This window comes from Chelonia mydas, chromosome 9 (assembly GCF_015237465.2).
Source record: "Chelonia mydas isolate rCheMyd1 chromosome 9, rCheMyd1.pri.v2, whole genome shotgun sequence".
NCBI lineage: Eukaryota > Metazoa > Chordata > Testudines > Cheloniidae > Chelonia > Chelonia mydas.
The window spans coordinates 99,739,402-99,766,607 of NC_057855.1; the positions used below are offsets into that span (position 1 = coordinate 99,739,402).

Sequence of the window (27,206 nt, forward strand, 5' to 3'; positions counted from 1 at the left end):
GGTGTGAATTTGTAAAGTGCAGAACTGGAAGTCAAGAGATCCAAGTTCTTATCCTAGCTCAGCCACATGCTAGTCCATCCCTTGGAAAAGCCACCTCAAGTCTGTGCCTCAGTTCTTCATCTGCAAAATGGGGACACTTCTACCCTACTTCAGAGGAGTGCTCAGGTGCACAGGGCATCCACCAGGCTCTACCATGTATTTTGGTGTTGTGCTGGTCTGCTCAGAGGGGTCCACGGAACCTTAATTCACTGTTCATAAAGTGCTTTGGGATCATCTAATAGAAAGTGCTGTAGGAATGCAAAGTAATAATAAATAACATCTGAGGCCTTGGGCTAGTCTTGGATTCAGTTTGCGTATGATTTCCGATGCACCTGTCTGTCTCTGAGTAGAGCTTTATTCTTGGCAGTGAAATGTCATTTATCCATTTATTACGATGCGGTTTAAAAAAAAGTCTTCAAACTGATTTGCCAGTAAAATGCTGGAGCCTGGACACTCCAGGTGTCCTGAAGGGAGTCCCATGGCGAGTGCTCCGGGGAGACTCCATATGCATGCAGGGGAAGCAGCATCTCTCGCTGATCAGAAGACATTTCTGACCAATCCACAGTCCTGCTTTTGATACTGAATCATCACATCTAAAAACGTTCATGACGCCAGGAACTTCCAGCCTGAATCCAAGAAAAGCGAGGGGACTTTCCCTAAACCAGCATCTCCTTCAGCCATGGAGAGACATGGCCACTGTACGCTGTGTTGGATAATGTGTGCTCAGGAAGCGGTGCAGGAAAGGGACAGGTGTTCCTGCAGCAGCAATTCACCATCCTTCCCGTCCCTCCTGAGCATGTTAAATAAAACTTCTAACCTGCTTAAGAGACAAAAACAGCTGGGGGGGGGGGGGAGAGAGGAAGTCTATTTACTTAGCTGTACCCATGGCAGGTTAAACAAGGGGACTGAATTGTCCAGCTGAAGAAACATTCAGACAAACTTTCCTGTGAACGTTCCCAAGGGCCTCACAGGCGTGTTTCATGTCCTTTCCACCGGACCCTTTGCTACCTACCAGGAGGACTGTGATGAGAAAAGAGAATGATTTAGAACAGTGGCTCCCAACCAGGAGTACGTGTACCCCTGGGGGTAGGCAGAGGTCTTCCAGGGGGTACGTCAACTCATCTAAAATAGCGTTTCTCAACCTGGGGGTTGCGAACCCCAGAAGGGGGTGGGGGTGTTGCAGGACGGTTTAGGGAAGTTGCAAGTGCAGGGCTGGCATTAGGGGGTGGCAAGCAGGGCAACTGCCTGGTAGGTAGCAATGGGTCAGGTGGAAAGGGCATGAAACACGCCTGTGAGGCCCTTGGGAATGTTCGCAGGAAAGATTGTTTTAATCTCTCTTCAGCGGACAGTTCAGTCCCCGTGTTTAACCTGCCTTGGGTACAGCTAAGTAAACAGACGTCCCCACGCCACAGGGTCCCCCCACAAAGCTACGTTACGTGCGTCAGCCCCGGGCGGCAGGGCTCAGGCCTCCGACTCCTGACAGGGGTACAGCAGTCTGGAAAGACAGAGAACCACTGATTCAGAGCAGCGTGGAAGAAGTGGGACATGCAATAAGCACCACTCCGACAGTGACGGTGCGATCGATGCCAGGGGGGAGCAGCCTTACTGACCGGAAGGAGACAAATGGCTCAGCAGAAAGTTGGAGATGGCACAACACTGGGGCCTCACTGGGGTCAGCTGAAGGGAAATAGCTGTACCCAGAACGAGAGGACGTATGCAGGGCAGACTGGGGGGTCTGAGATGTGACTAAGGAGTCTGGCTCCCAAGTGATTTGGGTTCTGATTTTCTACAGCCCTGCACCCGATGGAGTCACAGCAAAGTGGATGTAAAATGCTACTGTCCTGAGAGCTTTACACCCACTTGGCCCCAGTGTCAATGGCTACACAAGGCACAGGGCAGTAGAGAATCAGGTAGAGCGTCTTCAAAATGTGGCAGAAGTAAGTAAAGGGTGGGGAGGAAGCATGGTTAGGGCACTCGCCTGAGACTTTGGAGACCCAGTTTCAATTCTCCACTCCATCCCAGACCTCTTGTGTGACCTTGGTCTTAGTCTATTCTGGAAAATGGGGATAATAGCACTTCCCTGCTGCACCGGGGTGTGTGAGGATGACTCGATACAAGATTGTGAGGTACTCAGACACTTTGATGATGGGGCTGCAGAAGTACCTAAAGGATAGAAAGCTGACTCTTAGCCAAGGAGAAATGCCCCTGGATAGGAGTTGCCCAAATGGAGCCTTGATGATAACCATAAGAATTACAGAACAGTTAGATTTGTGGAAGGGTTTAATTTTAGATCTGATGCAATAGCATTGCCAACTCTTGCAACTTCATCATCAGTCTTGCAATATTTGGTGTTTTTCTTAAAGCCTTAGCTCCTGGAGTCAGGTGATTATGTGAGAATCACAATCCTAATTTTAAAAGAAAACATCTAGTCCTCATGGCTGCACAGAGAAACATGAAAACAAAAATCCTAAACATTCAAAAAAGAGAAAGTAAATTAGAAGAACCCAAAATTTATTTTCTCATCATTTTTAAGCAAATCTCATAATGTTGGGAGTCCTGGCTCATGGTTTTTCAATGTTTGGCAATACCTCATTGCGAATAAATAAATTTCCAGCATGGCCAAATGCTAATTCAAAACCATATCTCTAATGTTATAATGTAATAGGTGGCAAAAAGAATTACCTAAGGCCTAGCAAATGTCTCTAACAGACAAAATATTACTGAACAGGTGAATTAAAAATTAAGATGATTTGTTCTCCGGGTGGATTTTAAACATTTATTTCATAGTATAGTATCAAGGATTTGGAGGGATTTTTAGAAGTAGGAGAAGACTTCAAATTAAACTCTGACACACAACTCGTACACTGGTTACACCTATTAAATGGAGTGGCTTTTCCTGCACTTTGAGATCAAACAGCCAGCATCTGGCTAGAGAATGAGTCCTGCATTCTAAGCAGTAGATCAGTGGCTCCCAAGCTTGTTCCGCCGCTTGTGCAGGGAAAGCCCCTGGCGGGCCGGGCCGGTTTGTTTACCCGCCGCGTCCGCAAGTTCGGCCGATCGCAGCTCCCAGTGGCCGCGGTTCGCTGCTCCAGGCCAATGGGAGCTGCTGGAAGCGGCGTGGGCCGAGGGACATACTGGCTGCCCTTCCCGCAGCCCCCATCGGCCTGGAGCAGCGAACCGCGGCCACTGGGAGCCGCGATCGGCCGAACAAACAAACCGGCCCGGCCCGCCAGGGGCTTTCCCTGCACAAACGGTGGAACAAGTTCAGGAACCACTGCCATAGGGCATACACTTAATGGATAAAATTTACCTCTGGGAAGAGAGCTTACACAAAGCCAAGTGGAATGTCAGGCATGCATAGCCCTGGTACTGGCTCTGTGCACAGGAGTGAATTTTACCTAATGGCACAAAGTTTTCTGCTCTCAAAAATGGAAAAGAATCAACACATTAGTCTAATGAAATTACTGTAGATCTTGTTTTCCTACTCCAACAGGATGGGAGAGCACTCGGGAGTTTTAAAAATCTACTGTGCAGTTTGTGGATTAAATGCAATAGTAAGTTCCTGCATTCTCGCAATGTTATCATTTGCTGTAGCTTCTTTTTGCAAAAATTGCTGTTTTGTCTTTTCAGAAACAGATCTCATTCTGATAAGGCTTATCTCCAACACCTTAATACTGGCAACGGGCTCAAAGCATTATCACTGCCAGGAAAGCGATTATGGAAGTACAAAACATTGGGAGAATAGAGAAAAATACATCTGAAATCATTTTGAAAGACTTCGGAGCGTACTTTCTCCTTCATGAATGCACCAACTTCTGTTAATGCTAAAGGGATGTACCCATAGCCCAACAGAGCTCTTCAGCTCCAGCAGCTATGGTTTTATTAGTTCAGAGTCCATCCCCCTGGCAGGTTGGGATTGCAACCTACAGTATATCAGTTTGTTTTCCATAATGGAGCTAAATGCCCCCAAGCAATGGGGCACTTCCTACTTCCCAATTCCACAGGCCATTTGGGACTTGTTTTCAGATATTCAGTGTAAATTTCCATTTTCTTAATTCTAACTCATTCCTCCGATGTACAGACCCTTGTTATTGCCTCAAGGGACTGATAACGCTCATGGCATATTACATTATGTCTCTGAAATGCCAAGCTCAGACATGAAATTGCAATACATTATTCACATCACCATAGTTAAGAACTGAAATCTGCTGTTCCCAGTTGTTATACTCTATGGCAGCCAAGTTCATTAATTTGGGGGTCCTGAGCTCCAAGATACCGGACATAATTTGCTCAGAAGCCCTTTGGTTCAGTTTTTACTCTCATATTTTTCATAATTTTAAATTTGACTCCACCTCAATGAAAAATTTTATATGCAAAATTTAATGAGAAAAATCCTAAACCCAGATCAGAAAACAACATATAATCATATGCCTCCAAAGTATCAAATGCTTAGTTTGTTTAAATGACCCTTTTCAAATTGTAAGACATTTATTCTTGCAAACACCCCTCCCCACACACAAGTAGCATAAAATCCTCTTTTAGTTAGGTACTTTGTCCTACAATCATATTACTACTTCCCAGGAGAAAAAATTCCTAGATGTTAATATGAATATCATTTCACGGTAAAAATAACTGCAGAGGTAAAACTTTATTCATGAAGAAAACTAGAACTTTATTCAATGTTTTAAAGACTTATTTAACATTGGTAGATACCTCCTAGAGAACTGCATTAATGAAGACTACGACCCTACTACAGCTTGTCAGACAGATGAGAACATTGAAGTGTTTCAAAAAGGAAGAACTCGAGGCTTTAAAAGCAGTCAGAAACCAGAACTGATAAGAAATAAGTGCAATGCCTGAAAAGAGGATAAGAGCAGGATTCACTTCACATTATTGATCTCCGGACTAAGGACTGCTAAATTCTATAGAAAGAATAAAAATGAGACCAAACTAGTTTGATCATGTTGGACTATATTATATGCATTTACAGATATGAGCTATAAAGGCAGTATTGTACTTTCACTTCTTAAAGTACTTTGTGCTCTCTTAATGCTACACTTTTGTTGGTTTAATATTTCCAAATGTTTTGCAAGATCCAGGAGCAGGGGAGACAGGAGATATGTAAACTTCATAAAAACTCTAAAAATACACCACCATCCTGACCTACTAACGGCCTGAGCCAGACTCACTGAAATCAGTGGAAAGGCTCCTGTTCACTTCTATGCACTTTGGATCAAGCCTTAATATTGTAGCCCCGAGAATCTCCATAGACAACCACGCTCAGCTGTGCAAGCTATGTGGAGGTCTTATGTGAATGAATATCCAACAGCATCTAGAATGAGCCAATCAAACTCATGCTCACTTGTGACCTAGGGACGATATAAAGGTAGGGCCCAAGAAGTAACGGAAACATTATTGCAATGTGTAGTCCTCATGCGTCACACACTTTGACTATTATGTAGTAAATGTTTCGCACAATCTCCAGATCTCAGTATGATAAAACCTTGTAGCTTTGCCTCGTCTCTATATAGCAATCAGTATCAGTAAATGGAGATTCATGAAGACCTTCAATGAGGAATGACTGTTTTTTGTTCACACTGAAGAACTTTTCAAAAGAAGGAAACGAACGGAGTGAGTTAGCAACTCAACCTTATACCACAAAAGTACAGCCTGTCTGAGCTGCCTAACCGCCCATCAGGGTGAAAGTAACTTAAAGGACTTACCGGTAAACTGGAGTCCTGAGCTGTCCAGAAGGGGCAGGACCTCAACCGGAAGAGGCGGGGCCTTTAAATCCCTCGGGCCCTTTAAATCAAGATTTAAAGGGCCTGGGACATTGCTGCAGTAGCGTCGGCCGGAGCCCCGGGCCCTTTAAATCACCGCCAGAACCCCGGGGCTCCCGGCCACCGCCGCTACCCCTGGGCTCTGGCAGCGGGGCTCTGGCAGCGATTTAAAGGGCCCGGGGCTCCAGCTGCTGCTGAGAGCCCCGGGTCCGGCCTGGAGAAGCTGCCCCCTGCCAGTATGGTCAGCTGTGTGCCAGCTCTTGCTGGTACGTAAGACCGGACCGGACCGGCTTACTTTCACCTCTGCCACCCATATACATTTCTTTGTAAGACCACAAGCCAACCTCTACAACCTTCACACAATATAGAATAGTTCCCTAAAGTTTTCAGAATAATATCGTTTTTCACACAGCATGATTTATAATTAATCTCCATTTTTGTCTTCTGTAATGTGTGCTGAGTTTGCGGTCTGCATGCCAATTCCGGAGCAGCAAGATTTAAATCCCCAATGGAAAGAGCGACAGCTGCTGTAAATGTTAGGATTAATCTCTTTAATTCACAAAGATCTCATTTGAATCCCATCTCATGGAATTCAGTGTTGCATTATCCTCCACCAGGGATTTATTTGTAATGTCCTTGCTGTGAAAGAACTGGAAGGATGATGTTTTAGCTGCTAATTTCGCCGAGCGAAGGCTTTTTAAAATACGTTTTCTGATACACGATAATCTGTTATATAATCAGATAACTGCAATTGCTGGGGCTATGTCCCTCTGCCCCCGGGAACCTGTGGATCCTTGGAGATCTGCTGGAGGCACAGAGGCCCCGGTCCTCTGTCCCAGCTCTAGGACTCACTGCCCACATCCTTTGACTTCCGTGAAGTCAACCTGTGACTTCCCATGAATCCCCTCCTTGCCACATAAAGGAAACCTCCACCGCACAGAGGAGTTTTTACTCAAATGCAAATGCAGCCCTAATATATCCTTGTTGGCTCTGTTCACTCTGTGGGCCTAGGGATGGAGGAGTGGTGAAGTAGAGGGACCAGCTGCCTAAACCCCTTTCACGTGGGAAAGTGAAAATCTATGCACAAAAAGGATGGTCTCTGCTCCACAGCTGGGAACTTACCATCCTTGTGCAATGGCAGCAGCAGATATCTGTCCAGTGAACCTCATTTTCAAAAGACAAACTATACAAAAGACAGTATGTCCATCAGCACAATTCCCCCTAGCACAGCCTCTGAGCACTGGCTCAAAACCAACTCAGAGAGCAGCATCATCATCAACATACGAATCATCAACTGACTTATCAACATACGAACTCCTGTGGCCTGGAGATATGTGCTGTTCCCTGCAGCTCCCTCATCCAAGTACTGACCCAGTCTGGGGGAGCTAGAGAGAGCATAGCAAAAGATGGTCAGGCTCCAAGGTACAGGAAAGTGTCTTCTCATCGCACTGTTGGACTAATCAAAGAGTAAAGCAATTGGAAACACAACCAAAAATGAAAAACAAACTCTAATCATGGCCCAGGTCTTGCTGCCAGTTGGAAATAATCTGATGAGATGCCAGCAAGCTCATTACAATCCAGTATCCAGAACAAATTATATATTTTCAAAACCCAAAAGATGTGTAATCAAAGAAATTCTATAATGTCATTTACCAAGGAAATAACATTATAAAACAATCTCCCTCTGCTGTTTGAAATTGAACCTAGCCATGGAATTTTGTAAATGTTGATAAATATTAACTGTTTTTTGTCTCTCGAGCAAAGCAAATCTTATCATGCCTGTACTATGCCCTTAACCGGTTCACCAACCTAAGTTCATGGTGATAAGATGTGGAAGAGTAATGAAGATCAAAAGGTAAGACTGTTTCCAAAGCATAATAAAATAAATAATCCATCAAGTCTAGAACGGAATAATTACTACTGGCAGGAAAGTTTCTAGAAAATATTACAAAGCAAGTAATAGCATTAGCATTCCTCAATTAAATACTGTACCTTGAGAAAGGCATTGCTTCTGCATCTCACCAAACTCTTCCAGCCACAAGACCTTGCATGGTACAATTCAATCCATTTAAAAATTAAGGATCAAGCTACAAAAAGAAAATGATTAAGTTCCAAGCCAAGACACCAGACAAAATTCAATTCAATGCAATTCAAATTCCAATAGACACCTCCGATAGTAAAACCCTGAAAGATAGCTGCTCTCCTTTGTCACACAACCAAATCTTAGCGACATTCCTCAGCACTGACTGTTCTGATCTGGAAGTATCAAGTGCACACTGGCTTCCTCGTTAAAATCTCACAGTAGAATCACATACTACACCCATGTATAATTTTTTCTTTTCTGTTTTATTTACATGGGCCTTGTATGGACAAGAGACCATCTGAGAGATAAACTGTTTTCTTTTTCACAGTGATATTACCCAAAAGGGTACAGCAAGAGTGATTTGCTTTATGTACCGGTCTCTTGCTCTCCTTTCTATGAGTATTTATGACTGAGGCACAGACATACATTACAAGCCTACCTGGGAGAAAGTGCTTACCGCTTTTATGTGAGGCGACTACTAATGGCACATAAAATTAATAAAAAGCTAGCACAGCTTGTAAAACTCTATGTAAAATGGCATATTTCACAGTTTCTCCTTTAGCGATCTGGTAAGGAAGAACACATTTAGTTCAAGGCCCAGATCCTCAACTGGTGTAAGTCATTGTAGTTCCATTTATGATGGTTTACACCAGTTGAGGATCTGGCCCTGTGCGATCAGCACCTCATCCGCGTTCCACAGATACCCTCGTATTACAACTAATGCGGTTTGTTTTCCCTCTCCTCCCCCCAGGTTTATGTACATTAGAATCTCCAGCTCTTAAGACTGAGAGGATCAAAAGAAGGATTTAATTCAGAACAGAACAAGCATGTTTATTTTTAAATCATGTTTATGTTGGTATTAGCATATTTTCCAACAGCTAATTAACTGAAAGTAAAGAAGGTTCCTAAATAAACATTCCGAAGTATTCCAGTTTTTCTGACATCAGGATTTACACGAAGAAGAATTCACATTCCGGGCGGAGGAGAACCCAACAGGGTCTAACAGCGCTTCTCCAAGTGTGGCCTGGGGAACACGGCTGGCCCATGGAACTCTCACTGGGTCTGGGGAGACACAGCTGCTCACACAGTGCTGGGTCCTCGGCTTCTCATTCCCAGGTGCTAATTTGCATTTGAAGACAGCTAAGCCCACACTAAGTACTTTCCCAATGTTCCCTTCCCATGTAAGTAATTGCGGTAGGTGCCACAGACATGATTGCAGCCCCAATAGTCCTCCAGGCCACCTCTGTATTAAAACGGGGTCCACATTTGAGAGAGCCTGGTTCTAGCTAAGAGAGAGGACACTATTTTGCATTTCAATAGCACATTGCACCTCCAGAGCTCATTAAGCCCTGGACCCCAATGGCCGGCTCTGACCTGGAGATGACATGTCGCTCTAATTCCGCTCTCGGCGGCTGTGTGTGTTGTGCTGTTGCATTATGATGGATGAATGCATTAATCCAGCTTCCCTGCACCTGCATTTAAGGCTGAGTAGTGTAGCCTATAAACTGTGGTAAGTAGGAATTAGGCTTCACCCTAAAGTTAACCTAAGCATAAAGGTGCACGGGAACCTGAGCCTGCTAGCGTGAGCAGAAGTTAGAGATAAGTTGTAGGCAGCAAGTCAGGAAAACAGACGTTAGCAAGGAGATGTCCCACAGTAATGTTGCTACTGTGTATTGGGTATAGCTCGTCTGAGCAAGGTTTTCAATGCGTGTTTTTGAGAATTGTGGTTTTTTTAAAGCTATCTATGTTGATAATAGGGGAGGACACTGATACAGATGTTAATTTAAACCATGTGCAATGTCAAGAGCCAACAGGGAGGTGGTGGAAATGTAATTATAATTATATATATAAAATAAGGGACCGTTTAATGTTAATTAGTATTTTAGTGGTTATAAAAGGAGTAGCCTTGCTAGATGGCAGGAGAGCTCCAATTAGTAGCAAACTGGTACCATTAGGTTCCAGGGTTAAAAGGCTGCAGTGCACTCTGTTGTCAGTGGACTGATCTCCCATTGATATATCATTTCATCTTGGAGTGTAACTATAACCGTAGCACAGTCTAAGTGGTAGTTGCAGGTCTGTTTCCTCAACTAATCATTTTTCTTTCAAGTAAAGTTTGATTTTATTACTCAACGTGTCACCTCATGGTCTTCTACTAAATACGTTTTCTGTAGCCAGCGGAGAGGCTCAAACCTGAAAGCTAAGTTGGCTTTTATTGCACCCTTACCGTAACTGACTTAATATGACTTGGGATCATTTCAACATAAAGGTTACGATAGCTGGAGACTAATCAACTCGCACGAGAAGGCATTGTGATATTGCTGAATGTTATGTACCAATCCAGCTAATTCCAGAATGCCATTTGAAAATTCTGCACGTAGGTCGTCAGTGTGACAGGTTTAGTCACAGAGACCCCCTTGGGACTGTCACCTGACGTGCTGAAGTTACCTCTAAGCCCGTTTTCCCTGTCAGCTTGGGACTCCAGAACCCCTGCCTTGTTGAGCCAGACATGCTAGCCTGCTGCAACACAGACCCAGGGCTGGTCCACGCCCCCAAAGCTGCAGACTTTAACCAAAAACTGCCCAGCAGGTCACCTATCTCCAGCACCCCGACACCCAGCTCCCAATGGGATCCAAACCCCAAATAAATCTGTTTTACTCTGTATAAAGCATATACAGGGTAAATTCATAAATTGTCCACCCTCTATAACACTGATAGAGAGATATGCACAGCTGTTTGCTCCCCCAGGTATTAATCACTTATTCTGGGTTTACTAATAAACAAAGTGATTTTATTAAGAATAAAAAGTAGGATTTAAGTGGTTCCAAGTAATAACAGACAGAACGTAAGTTACCAAGAAAAATAAACCAAAACACGCAAGACTAAGCCTAATACATTAAGAAACTGCATACAGGTAAATCTCACCCTCAGAGATGGCCCAAAAAGCTTCTTTCACAGACTAGACTCCTTCTTAGTCTGAGTCCAATCCTTTACCCAGTACAGTTCTTGTTAGTTCCAGCTCAGGTGGTAACTAGGGGATTTCTCATGACTGCAGCCCCCTTTGTTCTGTTCCACCCCCTTTTATAGCTTTGGCACAAGGTGGGAATCTTTTGTCTCTACGCCTCCTTCTAAATGGAAAAGGACCAGGTTTAAGATGCATTCAAGTACAAGGTGACATGGTCACATGTCCTGTGAGATCCCAAGCCTTTCTTCCTGGCCTGATTTACAGGAACACAAGAAGGCTTACAAGTAAACAGAGCCATTTACAACCAATTATCCTGGTTAATGGGGGCCATCAAGATTCCAAGCCACCATTAATGGCCCACACTTTGCATAATTACAAGAGGACATCAGAGTTATATTTCATATTCCTAATTTCAGATACAAGAGTGATACATTCATACAAATAGGTTGAACACACTCAGTAGATTACACGCTTTGTAATGATACTTTACAAGAGACCTTTTGCATAAAGCATATTCCAGTTACATCATATTCACATTCATAAGCATATTTTCATAAAGCATATGGAGTGCAACGTCACAGTCAGGGCACTGTAAACATTTATGCACAGATGATTTCCAATTCATTAATGAGCTGCTTACCCAATAGAGTTATGCAGAATCCCTTGTTTGGAGGGTAGGGAAGTTATTTCACCATCACACCTGCGTCACAATCTTGTCTAATTGTGAAGGTGTAGGCCAGCTGGAGCATCTCGTGGCAGCACCAAGAGGAGCCATCCAATGAATCACAGTGCTACACCAGCGCTCAGCTCCTCACGCCTCGGCCAGCAGTGGCTGGGGGGAAAAGTGAAGCCAGACCCAGGAGGAAAAGGAGGCAACCCCTGTCTGGACTCCAGAGAGACACTGCACCTGCTGCTGTGCCACCCGGGGCTGACCATGAGATGAGGCCATAGAAGCAAAGAGGTACAGAAGAAGCAGAAGAATTATTTCCAAAAAGTGAATGGAGAAGACAGCAGCAGTTGCAGAGCTGCTCTGCCTTCCGGGGCCGCTAAACCACAGCTGCCTCTCCCAGCTCTAAGGATCTACTCTAGAAAACTTTGGCACTGCATAGTGCGGGACGCAGGCAGGGATTCCCTGTCCTCTGTAAGTGCCACACTCCCTTACATTTCCATGGGGCTGCTAGGCAGTGTGTCACCACAGAGACTGGCCTTGGTTTCAGATGGGACTAGACAAAACCCAAGAAATAAGACACAGAGATCAAACTACAGTCCAAATCTGCAAATCCCAGGGCTGGTGTGAGGAAAGATGGGCAAAGCAACTGCACACACCATATAGAAGAACACAAAGCAACACAGCCAACCTTGAACCCAAATGAAAATACCAACACAAAATTAACCTTGCTTTCCAGACAAATAACACTGGCCACCCCACATACTGCAGAAACCTACCTCACATAGAAAAAGACCTACTTGTAGTCTGGCTCCCCTACCTGCCTGCCACTCACCACAAACTGATTTATTTCAGCACAGAACTGCTTGACTCCCTATTAGCAGTGTGACGAGATTGTAAGTCTCTCTGTGTTGCTTCCTATTCACATCATTTCCTGTGTAACTTCTTGGGCATTCTGCACACCTATTTGCATCGTTTATGTTAGGTGTATTCTTTCGACATTCCTGTAACCATTCCTTTAAACTGCAAATCAATACTTTACTCAGCTGACGTGTATGAACTCCACAATAGTGGCTCGTACGTAGCTGCTTACGGTTTACTTTGACAGTAACATTTTAAATACAGAGAAACATAGTCCAACCACGGGACCCTTGAGTGGTCAAATCCTTTGAACAACCCCTTCCCATTGCTAACACCCAGCACAACAGGCAGGGGTAGGTCCAGAGACCCCCTCCTCAAACCCATAAGCACAGGAGGGCTGCCAAAGGACAATGTGCACGTTGTTTCCTTCTTTAGACACATCCAAGAACACACATTTCTGCAATCCGCCGTGTCTGACTCCCTCGTTTACTTCCACACAGCCAGTGACCTTGCCAGCAATGCCATAAAACCTGCTGGAGGTTTGCTAGCTTTAATTATGAAAGCATGTAGCAAGAGGCCCAGAATTCAGGATAATCTACTTTTATGGCAGGACTAGATAGTGTGGAAATACTCAAGAGACTGATTGAGGATTCAACTGGGGGGATTAAGCTACAGTGAGTTAAGGCCACTTTACTTCTCAATGAGAGAACTCACTTGGGGGTTTAAAGCACTTTAATTTATGCCCAATAACTTCACACCTTTAGGCAATTTGTCTGAACTCCCCACGTAGACAAGCCCCTGAGCTTGTGAGACACCTCACCAGTGATGGCAGCATGGCCGAGATCCTTCCGTTTTAATCAAATCATCTGATAATCTGCACTGGGCGCTGGAACTGAAGGGCATCTGCTCAGCCTGCACGTGACAAAGGCAAGGAAAATCAGAAAGCAGTGGAACCGGGACCCCAAAGACGACTGGGGCACCCTGTTATAGAGTGATTGGCTCTCTGAGGGGGGCAGGGTCCAGTGCCCTTGGACTGACCACTTGCTGCCCAACAGGCTTAAAGGAAGGCACCTGGGCCTTATGAAAGGGGAGGCAGTTGTAGGCAGATGCCTGCAGACACTGCAGGAGTCAGAAGGCTCTTGCAGGGCCCTGAGTCAGCAAGGAGAAGACACCAGGAGGGAAGGCCTGTGGAGAAGGCCAAACTCCAGGCAGTGGTGCTGGGAGAGCAGGGAGACAGACGTGCAGGGAGGCAGGGCTGGGCCCCATTTGGGACTGGGATGAAAGAAATGAACTCTTAAAGAGAAGACCGACCCCCAGGGAATGGGCTGGGCCCAGCTGAAACTGGTGTGAAGACTTGGTAAGTCTGACTTTTCTTTTGAAAGATTTTGTGGAGGACTTAATAAACTGGACCCCAGAAGGAGGAATTTTTTTGAACAGCTGGATTGCATGGACTTGTGAAGAGGAAACTTGGACGGGTCTCAACTGAACCTCACTGGCCAGCAGGGGGCGCTACAGGGCAGGCGTACCCTGTGACATGCCCAAATGAAGATACAATGACCCACTAGTGAAAAAAAACTTTTGTAGTGCCCTCTTTAAATGAAAATACTGGCTGAGGTTTTCAAAAGCAACTAGTGAGTCTGGGCCCTCAATTGGAAACGCCCTTATAGGAGCCTGATTTTCAGAGGTTTACGACTTAGCGCTTCCAGAAACCAGGCCCCTTTAAGATGTCTCAAATTGGGCACTCGAAATCACTAGTCCCATCTGAATATCATGGCCCCCACACCTGGTAATGCTGCAGTACATTATCACAGATCTTTTGTTTATTATGGCCAGGTTTGCAACACCGTTACTCTCTGCATACAGCAGAAGGTCATACCAGTGCTCTGTTCATGTGCAAGGAAGCAGCTACAGAAAATCTTAGAAGTGCTCTCTTTGGGACAAATTCCGTCCCATATAAAGGCAGACTAATTTACAGGCTTCAACAACAGCAATTAAGAAACATACTATTGCCTTTTGTTAACGGTCATTTAAGGCAAGGTATTTTTTTCTGCGAACCACAACATAATTTGTTTAGATACAGTCACAGAGTTTCAGACCAGAAGGAACCATGAGAGCTAGTCTGATTTCCAGGACATCACAGGCCACTGAGCACCAGCCGCACCTCTATAGCAAGCCCAAGAATCAGGAAGACAAAACGGTTGTCTCAGAGGCAGAGAACAGGAGGGACCGTGATGCACCGATGCCCAGGGCTCTGGCAATGGCAGGGAATACTCAAATGACCCCAGGGCAAAGACACACCTTGCTGTCCCTACGAGCCCACATGGGGGAATTTTGCCCCACCCAGAGATGGTGGGGCTGCCAACGTACTTGTCTCTTGTGTGGCTATTTTCCGTGCCATGTCAAAGAGGAACACATGGGTTAGTGGGTTCTCTTTTCCCCTCGAGTTTCAGTGGAGATTTCAAAAGGAAGATTTTCCAATTCACTTGAGCTCACTGTAGGGTGACCAACTTTTCAAAAGGGAAAAGCAGGACATGCGCAGGAGCACCACCTCCCCTCCGTGGCCCTACCCCTGCCCCCCTACTTCACTCCCAAGGAACCATCCCTGGTTCCTCCTCTTCCCCGCGAGGCCCTTCCCCTGACCAGGAGAGGGCCGGGGGGCCCAAGAGCAGTCCGTGGCCCATGTCCCCGTCCCCTGGAGTGTGCCACCCAGGGCAGGAGGAGGGTCTGGGGCTCCCCACAAGATTCTTCAATTACTTTACAGTTATGGGAAAGTCCCAAAGGCTTGTTTCATCGCTGATTCACTGGTGCCTCTTTTCTGATTATAAAATGTTTTACTCAATGCCTGGGCTAGGACTTCTCTGCCTATGGTCTGTTTTTGGTCACTGAACCCCATCTCAGGCTTGCCGCCTTGAATGTGAAGGATTAAACTTCCACCGTGAGAAAGGCCTGAATTGGGGGTTGGGAACAGACCCCTCCCGCATCAGCCCCACTTCTGTCCTCCCCGCTAAGGTCTGTAGCTGTGGTGGCCCCCTGAATGGGATCTCGCGCCTGTCCCTCCTCCTTCACACCCAGCATAACAGGCCAGCTCCAGCAGAGTCGAGGGCGAATGCGGCGTGAGGCAGGCCAGCTCATTCGCACTCCAGAACAATCTGTCTGGCTCTCATCTCTCAGTTACACACCAGGTAAATCTGCTCCTGTGTTCCCAGACATTCCTCCCCGGGCTGAGTTTTCTACAGCTCATTGGAAAGCTTTTCTCGTTTCTTTTTCATGCCCACAAAATGAAAACTCCGTTTCCCATCTCACAGTCACTCATCGTCCCCACGCTGCCCACAGAGGAAACTCTGGTGGCAGTAAATAAATACCTGCTGGAGCAATTTCTAATCTCACCGGCTCTCTGGACATCTCTCCACCTGAGGGCCTCTACGTGGCTTCTTTGAACTACTAGTCAAAGCAGCAGTGAGAAGTCTTACAGTATGGCCCTGGCAGCTACGGCAACGAGACCCACAGCCTTGCCACACTGCAGCTAGAGCGCAGTTCTTTCCCCACCCCTTTCCCCTGGGCCAGGGAAGGAAATGTGGCAAGAGATAAGGATGGACTGTGGGGAAGGCACCACAATGAGAGTCAGGAAACCTGGGTTCGCTACTCATTTCTACCACAGACTCCCTGTGTGACCCTGAACGACATACACACAGTTTAAAACCAAAGCACACATTACCTATTTCTGCTACAAGTAGCACCCGAGATTGCTCCAACTGAGAGAGACTAAAAACAATGGAATGTTTTGACAGGTTTTTCAGGGAGCCACCTTTGTGCACCCGATGGCACTTGTGTATAGCTTGTTTCACTGTTTTCCCCAAATGGTTATGCCACAGTCCTGGAGTGCATGTCAACAGGATTACCCAGTGTGTAAGTTAGACATACGCTCAATGTCTGCCAGATGTGGGCTTTGGTCAGTCATATTTCCCTGCTCTTCATGTGGGTCTTTTCCACAGCTACACGGGAGGGAAAATATTCTTAAAATAATCAAATTGGATTGGCAGGGGGATTCTAGGGCAGCCATCGGACCTGATATTACTTTAAACTCTTTTTTGTTCCAGGTGGCCAGGTGTATATCCCAAATAACAAAACACAGTAAGAGAAACAAAAAAGAGCCACCTTGGCTAAACAACAAAGTAAGAGAAGCAGTGAGAGACAAAAAGACATCCTTTAAAAAGTGGAAGTTAAATCCTAGTGAGAAAAATAGAAAGGAGCATAAACACTGCCAAATAAAGTGTAAAAATATAATTAGGAAGCCCAAAAAAGAATTTGAAGACCAGCTAGCCAAAGACTTAGAAAGTAATAGCAAACATTTTTTTAAGTACATCAGAAGCAGGAAGCCTGCTAAACAACCAGTGGGGCCACTGGACAATCGAGATGCTAAAGGAGCACTCAAGGACAACAAGGCCATTGCGGAGAAACTAAATGAAATCTTTGCATCGGTCTTCATGGCTGAGAATGTGAGGGAGATTCCCAAACCTGAGCCATTCTTTTTAGGTGACAAATCTGAGGAATTGTCCCAGATCGAGGTGTCATTAGAGGAGGTTTTGGAACAAATTGATAAACTGAACAGTAATAAGTCACCAGGACCAGATGGTCAGCCACGAGTTCTGAAGGAACTCAAATGTGAAATTGCAGAGCTACTAACTGTAGTCTGTAACCTATCATTTAAATCAGCTTCTGTACCAGATGACTGGAGGATAGCTAATCATAGAAATCATAGAATATCAGGGTTGGAAGGGACCTCAGGAGGTCATCTAGTCCAACCCCCTGCTCAAAGCAGGACCAATCCCCAATTTTTGCCCTAAATGGCCCCCTCAAGGATTGAACTCACAACCCTGGGTTTAGTAGGCCAAAGTTCAAACAACTGAGCTATCCCTCCACCCTGGTGTGATGCCAATTTTTAAAAAGGGCTCCAGAGGTGATCCTGGCAATTACAGGTCTGTAAGCCTGACTTCAGTACCGGACAAATGGTTGAAACTATAGTAAAGAACAAAATTGTCAGACACGTAGATGAACATAATTTGTTGGGGAAGAGTCAACATGGTTTTTGCCTCACCAATCTACTAGAATTCTTTGAGGGGGTCATCAAGCATGTGGACAAGGGGGATCCAGTGTACTTAGATTTTCAGAAAGCCTTTGACAAGGTCCCTCACCAAAGGTTCTTAAGCAAAGTAAGCTGCCATGGGATAAGAGAGAAGGTCCTCTCATAGACTGGTAACTGGTTAAAAGATAGGAAACAAAGAGTAGGAATAAATGGTCAGTTTTCAGAATGGAGAGAGGTAAATAGTGGTGCCCCCCAGGGGTCTGTACTGGAACCAATCCTATTCAACATATTAATAAATGATCTGGAAAAAATTTGCAGATGATACAAAACTACTCAAGATAGTTAAGTCCCAGGCAGACTGCGAAGAGCTACAAAAGGATCTCTCAAAACTATGTGACTGGGCAACAAAATAGCAGATGAAATTCAGTGTTGATAAATAAAAAATAATGCACATTGGAAAGCATAATCCCAACTATACATATAAAATAATGGGGTTTAAATTAGCTGTTACCACTCAAGAAAGAGATCTTGGAGTCAATGTGGATAGTTCTCTGAAAACATCCACTCAATGTGCAGCGGCAGTCAAAAAAGCGAACAGAATGTTGGGCATCATTAAGACAGGGATAGATAATAGGACAGAAAATATCATATTCCCTCTGTATAAATCCATGGTACGCCCACAGCTTGAATACTGTGTGCAGATGTGGTCGCCCCATCTCAAAAAAGAGATATTGGAATTGGAAAAGGTTCAGAAAAGGGCAACAAAAATGATTAAGGGTATGGAATAGCTGCCGTATGAGGAGAGATTAAGAAGACTGGGACTTTTCATCTTGGAAAAGAGACAACTAAGGGAGGATATGGTAGAGGTCTATAAAATCATGACTGGTGTGGAGAAAGTAAATAAGGAAGTGTTATTTACTCCTTCTCATAACACACAAACTAGGGGTCACCAAATGAAATTAATATGCAGCACGTTTAAAACAAACAAAAGGAAGTATTTCTTCACAGAACGCACAGTCAGCCTGTGGAACTCCTTGCCAGAGGATGTTGTGAAGGCTAAGTCTATAACAAGGTTCAAAAAAGAACTAGATAAGTTCATGGAGGATAGGTCCATCAATGGCTATTAGCCAAGATGGGCAGCGATGGTGTCCCTAGCCTCTGTTTGCCAGAAGTTGGGAATGGGTGATGGATCACTTGATGACTATCTGTTCTGTTCATTCCCTCTAGGGCACCTGGCATTGGCCACTGTCGGAAGACAGGATACTGAGCTGGATGGACCTTTGGTCTGACCCAGTATAGCCATTTTTATGTCCGTATGTTATGTTCTTATGTGTTAAGTTGGTGTCCCTTTAATAGCTCTGTGCCTCAGTTTCCCTATCTGAAGATTATAATAGTTCTCTATTAGTTCTCTCACAGGTGTGTTGTGAGGCTTTCTGTTGAAGCCACTACAGGAGCAAAGACTATCGTCATCATCATGGTTTCAGAACGGGCCCAGGATAGAACGCTGAATGCTGGAAAGAAACACTGTACTGAGCCAGTATGTATGTCACACCAACATGCCACTCCATTTTCTTCATGGCCTAGACCAATCTTTTAGTTATAGCCATAGTCAGAATGCCAACCCCAAGTGTTCCAATATCATGAGTCAGGTCCCCAAAATCATGATCTTGCCTTAGAAATCATGAGATTTTAAAACAATACATTCTGGGTTCTGTCTACTTGACCTCTGGGTTTTGAGCCCTGAAGTGTTTGTAAATTTTTCTCTGCACCTCCCTTTTTTCAAAATGAAAACTGATATTCTCCATAACTCTAGGAGCTGATGCTTTAAAAAAAATACCAAATATAATGAGACTCATAATAAATGTGGAAGATCTTAGACCAGTGTAAATCATGGGAAACACCACTGAAGCCCTTCTCATTTTATACCAATGTAAACAAGTCCAGAAACTGTCCCTTAAGGGCTGGCTTTGCGTGAGTCTCAAGACTGCAACAATTATTGCTTAGCACTTTGGTACTGCTTCAACAAGTAACACGGATTTTATTTAATGTAATGCAGCATGTCACAAAGGATCTTACTGCAATCACTTTTCCATTTTAATTTTCTTGTAGTTATGAACTTAGAGAAGTCTAATTTACTGCAAGGCACCTTCATGTATTCATGGAGCTCCTTTCATATATTGTCAGGCTGACAAAGGAACCATTTCTTATTCAGTGTGAACAGTACTCAGCAATGAGACAAACTCCGTATCAGCAAAAGTGATGGAATGACATTCATAGAGCAGTCATTTTCCTTTGTCTATTTCCTGCACTAGTCTTTATGGAACTCTGAAATGTACGCTGGTCCAGCACAGTGCTGCTGGAAGGCAGCGTGCTCCAACGGCTAGGACACTGAACTGGAAATCAGAGGCCCTGAGTTTTGTTCTCAGATCAGCCACTGACCTGCTGAGTGACCTTGGGCAAATCACTTCCCCTCTTTGGGGCAGGGTCTCCCCTTCATTGTGTTTGCTCAGCACCTAACACAATGGAGTGCTAATCTCAAGTGTGGCCTCTAAGCATTACTGTCATCCCAATAACAACAGTATGGCTAGTAGCCATCCAGGATTTCATCACAGAGCGAAATCAAAGTTTGTGGCTTGTGAATTCAGGCTGCCTATCTTATTTCTTCTGTGTTTGAATGCTCAGAGGGAATGAACTGTGCAAGGCACATTCTTAGACCTTTGGAAGATACAAGGAGCAGCTGAGTGCAATCAGAAGTGTTAGTGAAATGGCATCCACTTAGACCACCCATCCTTTCTGGAAAACTCTTGCGCTGCTTAAAACCCTAACTCCACCCATGTTAGCCTGATGTTAAGGGCAGGTCCTTTACCCTGCGTGTGTGTTCTGGGGTTGGGTTCCTTCTTAAATTACACCATTTTAAAATAAAAATCTTAAGGACAGACTTCAAGCCCTTGATTCTGCTGTATCAAGGAATAAGTCAAGGCCCAAGTATTTGTGTTGTGCTCATGGCTGCGGTTTGGTACCATGCTGTCTCCTTCCCTTTCCATTCCAGGGTGAGGTGAGGGTTATTTGCCAGCCTTGACAGATAGGGGAGTTTTCCCTCTATGCTGGATTGATGGCTTCCAGCTAGATCCATGTGTTTATTTTGTTTGGCCATTGATCCCTCGGTGTACTGCTAGCTGAACAAGCAGAACAAAGGGTCAACTTGGTTGCAGATAATGATAACTTTGAAATGATGCAAATGACTTGCAGTTTTCTCCCCGTCCCCTATGCTCTATTTTGCTGCTCTGAGTTTAGACGAGAGCTGGTATATTTCTCCTCATCTGAAGATTTGGGGTCAAATTGTCATCTGTTGGAAATCAGCATAACTCCACCGGAGACAACAGAGGTATTCCAATGGACACCAGCTGAAAATCTGTCCCTTTGTGTCTGATATTTCAATCAAGGGCTGATGGTTCGCCCATCATTTTTATGTGCTTCGGCAGTACTGGGCCATTTTAATAAAAAGGAAGTTTAAAAAAATATCTGGGCTAAGTCCTGCTGTCCTTCCACAGAAGCCTGAGAGTAAGGACTTCCGGCTTTGGTCACAACCTTTTCTACGAGCTTTGAGCTCCCTTCTGCATGTGTTGGGCCAGGATTCTCCAAATCCTCCCATCTAACAGCCTGAATGGATGTGTGTGTTTAGCACTCTGCTGGACATTATGAGCCTTCCTCCCCTGTCTCAAACTCCCCCAAACTGTGATGATATCATCATTAAAGCTGGCCTGCCAATGTTCTCAGCAACACATATGGAGTTCATTCAGTGCAGCCCCAGTGAGACCCTTCCCTCACATACTGCTCCAACAGCCTCTTCACAAGAAAGCAAGGCCACACATGGAGCTGAGCGGGAATTTTCCAGCGAAATGGCTTGTCATCAGAAAACGTTGATTCATCAAAACCCAAATGGTTTGCAAAAAAGGTCCAATTTTAACAAACTTACACTGAACCGTGGACAGGCTTCCAACAGGAACCTGCCTACTTTCCAGCCAGCTCAGGCCTTTTGATTGCTGATAGCAGTGGCTGTTCTGCGGAAGGAAGCCTGGAAGACCTGAGCACTCCAGCTGGAGACAAGGCTTTCAGGCCCCCTGGCGAGCATCCCGGAGCCTGGCCGCTGGCTGGAGCTAATTTCCCTGGTATTTATTGATATATCGCTGTAGACCCAGTGTTTCAATCTGTCCCTCCCAACCTTTATGACTTAGTGTCTTTCATCAGCCTTTCCTTCCTAACACCCCACAGTACTGCTATAACCACACGCATACGTTAACCTCACATAGGTGAAGATATAGAATAAAATTTAAAAACAGCTAGGTGGATCAGAAGAGTACATTTTTTGTATTTACAGGTGATGTAGCTGAAGTTAATAAGTCAATTACTTTTAGACAAGACATCTCCCTCAAAAACCAGTTGTACAAAGCTACCAATAAGCATTCCCCAACTGTCGATTTCCACATAGATGAATATTTGAAAGTTAGAAAGCAGATGATTTTACAGATGCTTTAATTACAGAGATCACCCGCATAAGACTAAAGACACAATGTGGAAGCCTATTGAAATTACACACTGATTTCACCTTTAGATCATACACTCTCTGGGGAGGGTCTACTTCTGTATTTGGAATGCTCTTTGTATATTTTGAACACTGTCTCCATACAATTAAAAATAATAATGGTGCAGACTACTTTAGTTTTATAATGAACAGACAATTACAGGAGAGTAAGGAAGTCTATGAAACTGCCCACCCTTCCTGCCAGTGTTTGGAAGCTCCTGCTGCAAGTGCTTTTACTGGGAGAAGTCACCTCCCCTTTGACTGATTCCCTCCTTTTAAAGAAGATGCATTTTCCCCTGAATGCATAGGAAAGGAGGGTCACGTTCACATGGAAGCATGGAGGTTAATGGAAATAGCTATCTGTGATTGCTAACGTGCTACATATTAACCTTTGGTCCAAATACTGCTACCACAATACCTGTGTTACTTGAAACAGGAAATCAAAAGAGCCTGTATATTTAAAGGGCAATTTTCTAGAGCAGACAAACACCTATGCGAAAAGCATAACCTGCATGAATAGTTTAAATGTTGACAGGGATTAGGTGTGCACTACCAAGAAGGATTTAGGATGGGTTTGGTTCACATACAGCATATTCTGCTAAAATAAGTTTACAATTACCTGTGCTGGAAAGGACTAAGAACAAAGATGCTCTAATACAGTGTTTCTCAACGACCAGTGTGTGGACAGGTGCCGGTCCCCCTGAGATCTCCCTGACACAGTTTAGGAAGGAAGCAAGCTGGTCCCTGGTATCAAACACTGCTCTAATACACATCCGCATATTGAACCTGGCCTTTGTCATCCCTACTGAATTTGTATGATTTGGAATGCACGCTTCATGCACCAGGCAGCTGCCGTCTTATATCTGTAAACTGCTCTGTACACCCAAATCCATCTATAGTTATTAACTAATAGCACCAGCCAAAGCCACATATTTCACAGATCTCTGAGCAAATACACTGGCTACAATAGAAAGAACAAGGAGTACTGGTGGCACCTTAGAGACCAACAAATTTATTTGAGCATTTATTTTTAAATTTAAATTAAATTTATTTATGTTAGTCTCTAAGATGCCACAAGTACTCCTTGTTCTTTCTGCTGATACAGACGAACACGGCTACCACTCTGAAAACTGGCTACAATGTTTTCATTACTTTCAGTAATTCTCAGCAAGTATCACAAGGAATACATAGCGACCAGCAAATGCCATTACAGAAAATAAATCACACCGCTGTGTTGTTTCCATGCTCATGACACAACTTAGAGTTCTGTTACAGTGACCGAATTTATTCACAATGATATCTTACCATCAATAAAACCGATTGCACGCTTACATGCTCATTCCTAGCGTCATTGTCCATATGCCTATTAAATTCAGCCACTTATTTTTCTAAAAAACCGAAGTCCCAGACACTGCATCCCTTGTGCATCTGGAGGATGCTTTCAAGGCTGGATCTGAGAACGTATGGCTGTCTACTCTCATTCTTGTCTCGCCTTATCCTCTGAAAGGACAGTCATGTAGTTCATCAACCGAGACTAAAGGAGATCTCTGGATGCCTCAAATCAAAACAAAGTCCTTACTTTTCACTGATTTTACTGAATCTGTTTGCAATCCGCCCACTGAGCCAAATGCTGAACTCTCACTCTGCTCAGACAGGATTCTCCTCTCCACAGCCTTTCCGCAATGGCACCTCAAAGGTCCTCATACCCTGGCTGAGATCCAAGGTGTTACTGTGTGTGCTATGAAGTGTCTGGCCTGGGTATGTACTAGCTGATATGCTCTTGGGGACTGAGACCAGCCCTTCCTATCAGAAACATACAAAAATCAGAAACAAAACTGAAAAGCTTCCAAAAATTGAAGGTTTTCATGGCCCAGTGTCAAAAAAAATCAATCTGAAACTCACCACCATACAATAACTTTCAAAATCTACACAAAGCCACCAAGAAAATGTAAGGTTAAGAGCTAATGTGAATACTACAGTCTGGAATAAAGCCATAGCCAAACTGTTCACACTCAAACAGCAGCAAAATGAATAAAAAAGGTAACTAATGTCAAGATGTTTTCTCTTTGCATCCTGAAGGTTACCACGCATGCACTCTGGCAGCCTGGCATGGGAAGTGACTTTCAAAGGACAGAGCTCTCTATAGAGAAAGTCTGTCACCAGTTCTGGAAACTCACTCTTAGATCCTGGGCACCCCATCCATCATAACTGCCACAGGAGAGACTTTATCTGTAAAGAAAACTCTTATTTTGATTTCATTCCCAAACACGTCTCCATTCTGGCTTTGCAAGGCAGATTGCTAAATAAGGATATTCACAGATTTTAAGGCCAGTGGGGACCATTAGGTCATCTAGTCTGATCTCCCACGTAACGCTTGCTATAGAATTTCATCCAGTTACCCCTGTATTGAGCCCAGTGACTTGTGTTTCACTAAAGCATCCCCCAGAAAGTCATCAGTTCTTACTGTGCAGACACCAAAAGACAAAGAATGCAAAATTTTCCTTGGTAGTTTGTTCCAAAGGTTAATGGTCCCTGTGGCTGCTACTGTACCAAGCTGATCAGCACCCACTTAAACACCCCTTCAATATTAAACCCACAACTGCCTACCAGGTTGGGATAGACCAGTTTTTACCTTGACGTGGTGTTAATGTATGTGAAGTATTCAGCGAGACAAAGAATTAACCACAGGCTAGATGTTGGCACACTATTCTGCATCGCAGTGAGTTCATCCTCAGGGAAACCTAATCTTCATGCCATGGTGAGCACCTTGGGAAGCATTTTCACGCCTCCACTACTTCAACCTGACCTTGTGTTGAAGTGCAAGATGCTTGTTCAAGAAATTAATTGTCTGTCCTTGGGCATATACTCATATACCCCTGAGGTTGATACTTTCTCATTTGAAGATTTAAATATCTTCACTTGCCTTGCAATCATTCCTCGAGCTGATTTAAACAAAATCTGGAACTTAGTCCAGTCCACCAAATGCAGTGCAACTGCTACCAAGTTTTAAAATTAAAAAGTGCTTCTATTTATCTTATCAGCAGTTCTACCTCCTAACGCTCTACTCCAGCCTTTGATCTGAAATCCATGTTTCCACATTGTTAGTCAAGCCACCAGTCTCTGCAGCCTGGTGAGTACAGTAGAACCATCGTTCGGGGTTAGCTCATTGTCTGTACTTATCTTTCTGAGTACAGGCTTTGAAACATGGGAAGCTGAAACATCTATGCTGGTTTTGAAGCAGCTTTTGTTCTACGTCCTGGTTAGGTACTGGAGAAAAATTTCATGTCAACAATGGTCTGAAATATTTGCTTGATCAATACCTCCATTCTCACTGCCTGAAACACACAGTCCTAACATCCAAATGGCGAACATTTAGTTACATCTGCCCCTGGGCACTCTGTGGCTTTTTAAAATACATAGTAATATCAGCTTGAGAAAAGTAGTTTTAATAGTGATTCAGTCAATACACCATACATATAAATGTAAAGAAAATCGACAAATGTGATACCATTTTAGAATGAATTGTCAACATAGGTGTCCAGTAACCGTGCACTTTTACCAGAGCTGGACTGGCACTGAAATAGCTCCAGTGTCTTATTACAATTTCTTTGGGCAGTCCTCAGATCAACATAACTGAATGATTACTATTTCAGAAGGACTCACGCAAAATGCCTTCCCCATGTGTGAATTATGGGGGGTTGAGGAAAGGAAATCAAGAAAACTACTTCCCTTATGAGTCAAGGGACAGTAGTCATCATAGTTTAGATGTACATTTTAAATTCAAATTGCAGTTCTCAGTGTTACTGTACAGCACCGTATTTGTATTACATTAGCATAGACTAGTATTAAAACTGCAATAGCATCAACTACTGTAAAATTTAAATCAACTTATGCAAAAAGAGCGTATTGCACTAGGCTAAGCTCTGGGAATACGTATACCTTCAATAGGAAATATATTTTTTCAGCCTTTTACAACATTTATTCCTTTCTGCACAAGTGAAGTGCAGAATGTGAGTTTCCTGGAAGGCAGAAAACTGATAAAACCTGAAGATCGGTATATTGAATGACAGGTTTTTTATACAGGCCGAGTCTCGAGTGATCTGAAGTTCACAAAATTGTTGTTGCATATCAAGACCTTGCAGGACTCAGGTACACCTCTGGCCATTGCGAATGGAATGTGTGTCAATGCTTCTCTCATCTGTGCTCCAGTCCTTGTGAGCAGGCACAAAGGGAGAGCCAGATTGTCGGTTTCAGTACTCTCGCCAAGACAAATCCTGTATGAAATTTCTAGAGACATGAAATGGCTTCCCATATGCAAGATCTAATCTGAGTGATATTCTTTCAACCATGGCTTCAAACAAGTGCTATCTGAAAAGGCAGAGTAAGAGTGGGTCAGGCTGTGAGAAACTGCATGAGAGAGAGATGGGGGGGGGGCATTGACAGTTCCCAACTTTATTTCCTAAAGCCAAAATGGGACAAAGAAAGGCAAAAAGCACACAATAAAAGGAAAAAAAGCACAAAAAGGCAAAGCTCACCAGAACATCCGGCTGCCGTGACTCCCTAAAGGTGACATCCAGACCCAGAGCAATTGGGGGTTTTGTGGGAAAATTCTCCTATGCAGGAGGCTGGAATGCATGCCACCTGAAGTTCAGTTTTCAGAAGGTCACTACTCCAATTTACAGGGTCCTATAATATCTGCTCTCCTTCTGCCTCCTACATCCTCCCTGAAGGAAAACGTTAGGCCTTTAAAGTTAATTCAGTGTAGCTCTATTATGGTAGCCCTTCCCATGACCTCCTCTACACTGACCTGTACATGGCCTGCAAAGAGCCCCTCCAACTCACACACAATGCATGATTTTGCTGAAAAACCTGGAGCGATTTGAAAGGACTGACTGAAATGCTCTTTGGGATTAATTCAGACCTGAAACTAAGAGGCAATCTAGTGGGGGTTGAAGAAACAATTAGCAATGAATTATTTATTTATTTATTTATTGAATTGAGTTTTTTCCTGCTTGCAAACTGTTCAGGAGCGGATCACAATGGTGTCACATTTATTCAACATTATGCTGGAATTTCTTTGCAAAAATATTCCCCTTGTGTGAGAGGCTTTGAAACAGTTTGTGACAAACACATAATATTCACACTTCTA

General features: G+C 44.1%; 1 protein-coding gene across 14 annotated transcripts in view; it reads right to left on the minus strand.

Moving 5' to 3' along the window:
• The window catches only part of HTR2C (5-hydroxytryptamine receptor 2C), a 435,377-nt gene that overhangs the window by 156,619 nt on the left and 251,552 nt on the right, over positions 1-27,206 (minus strand). For 2 of the 14 annotated variants that reach the window (XM_043522560.1, XM_037908972.2), the window contains exon 1: positions 15,755-15,901. The exons of 7 other annotated variants lie outside the window; for them this stretch is intronic. Coding sequence is in view for 1 of the 7 variants with exons in the window: in XM_043522559.1 (XP_043378494.1) it covers positions 7,812-7,825 (14 nt within the window). In the remaining 6 variants the exon portion in view is untranslated. Of the gene's footprint in view, positions 1-7,811; positions 7,961-11,504; positions 12,570-15,754; positions 15,902-27,206 lie in introns of those variants that run through there. 5 more of the 14 variants (XM_043522561.1, XM_037908976.2, XM_043522562.1 and 2 more) reach the window with 5 other exon arrangements.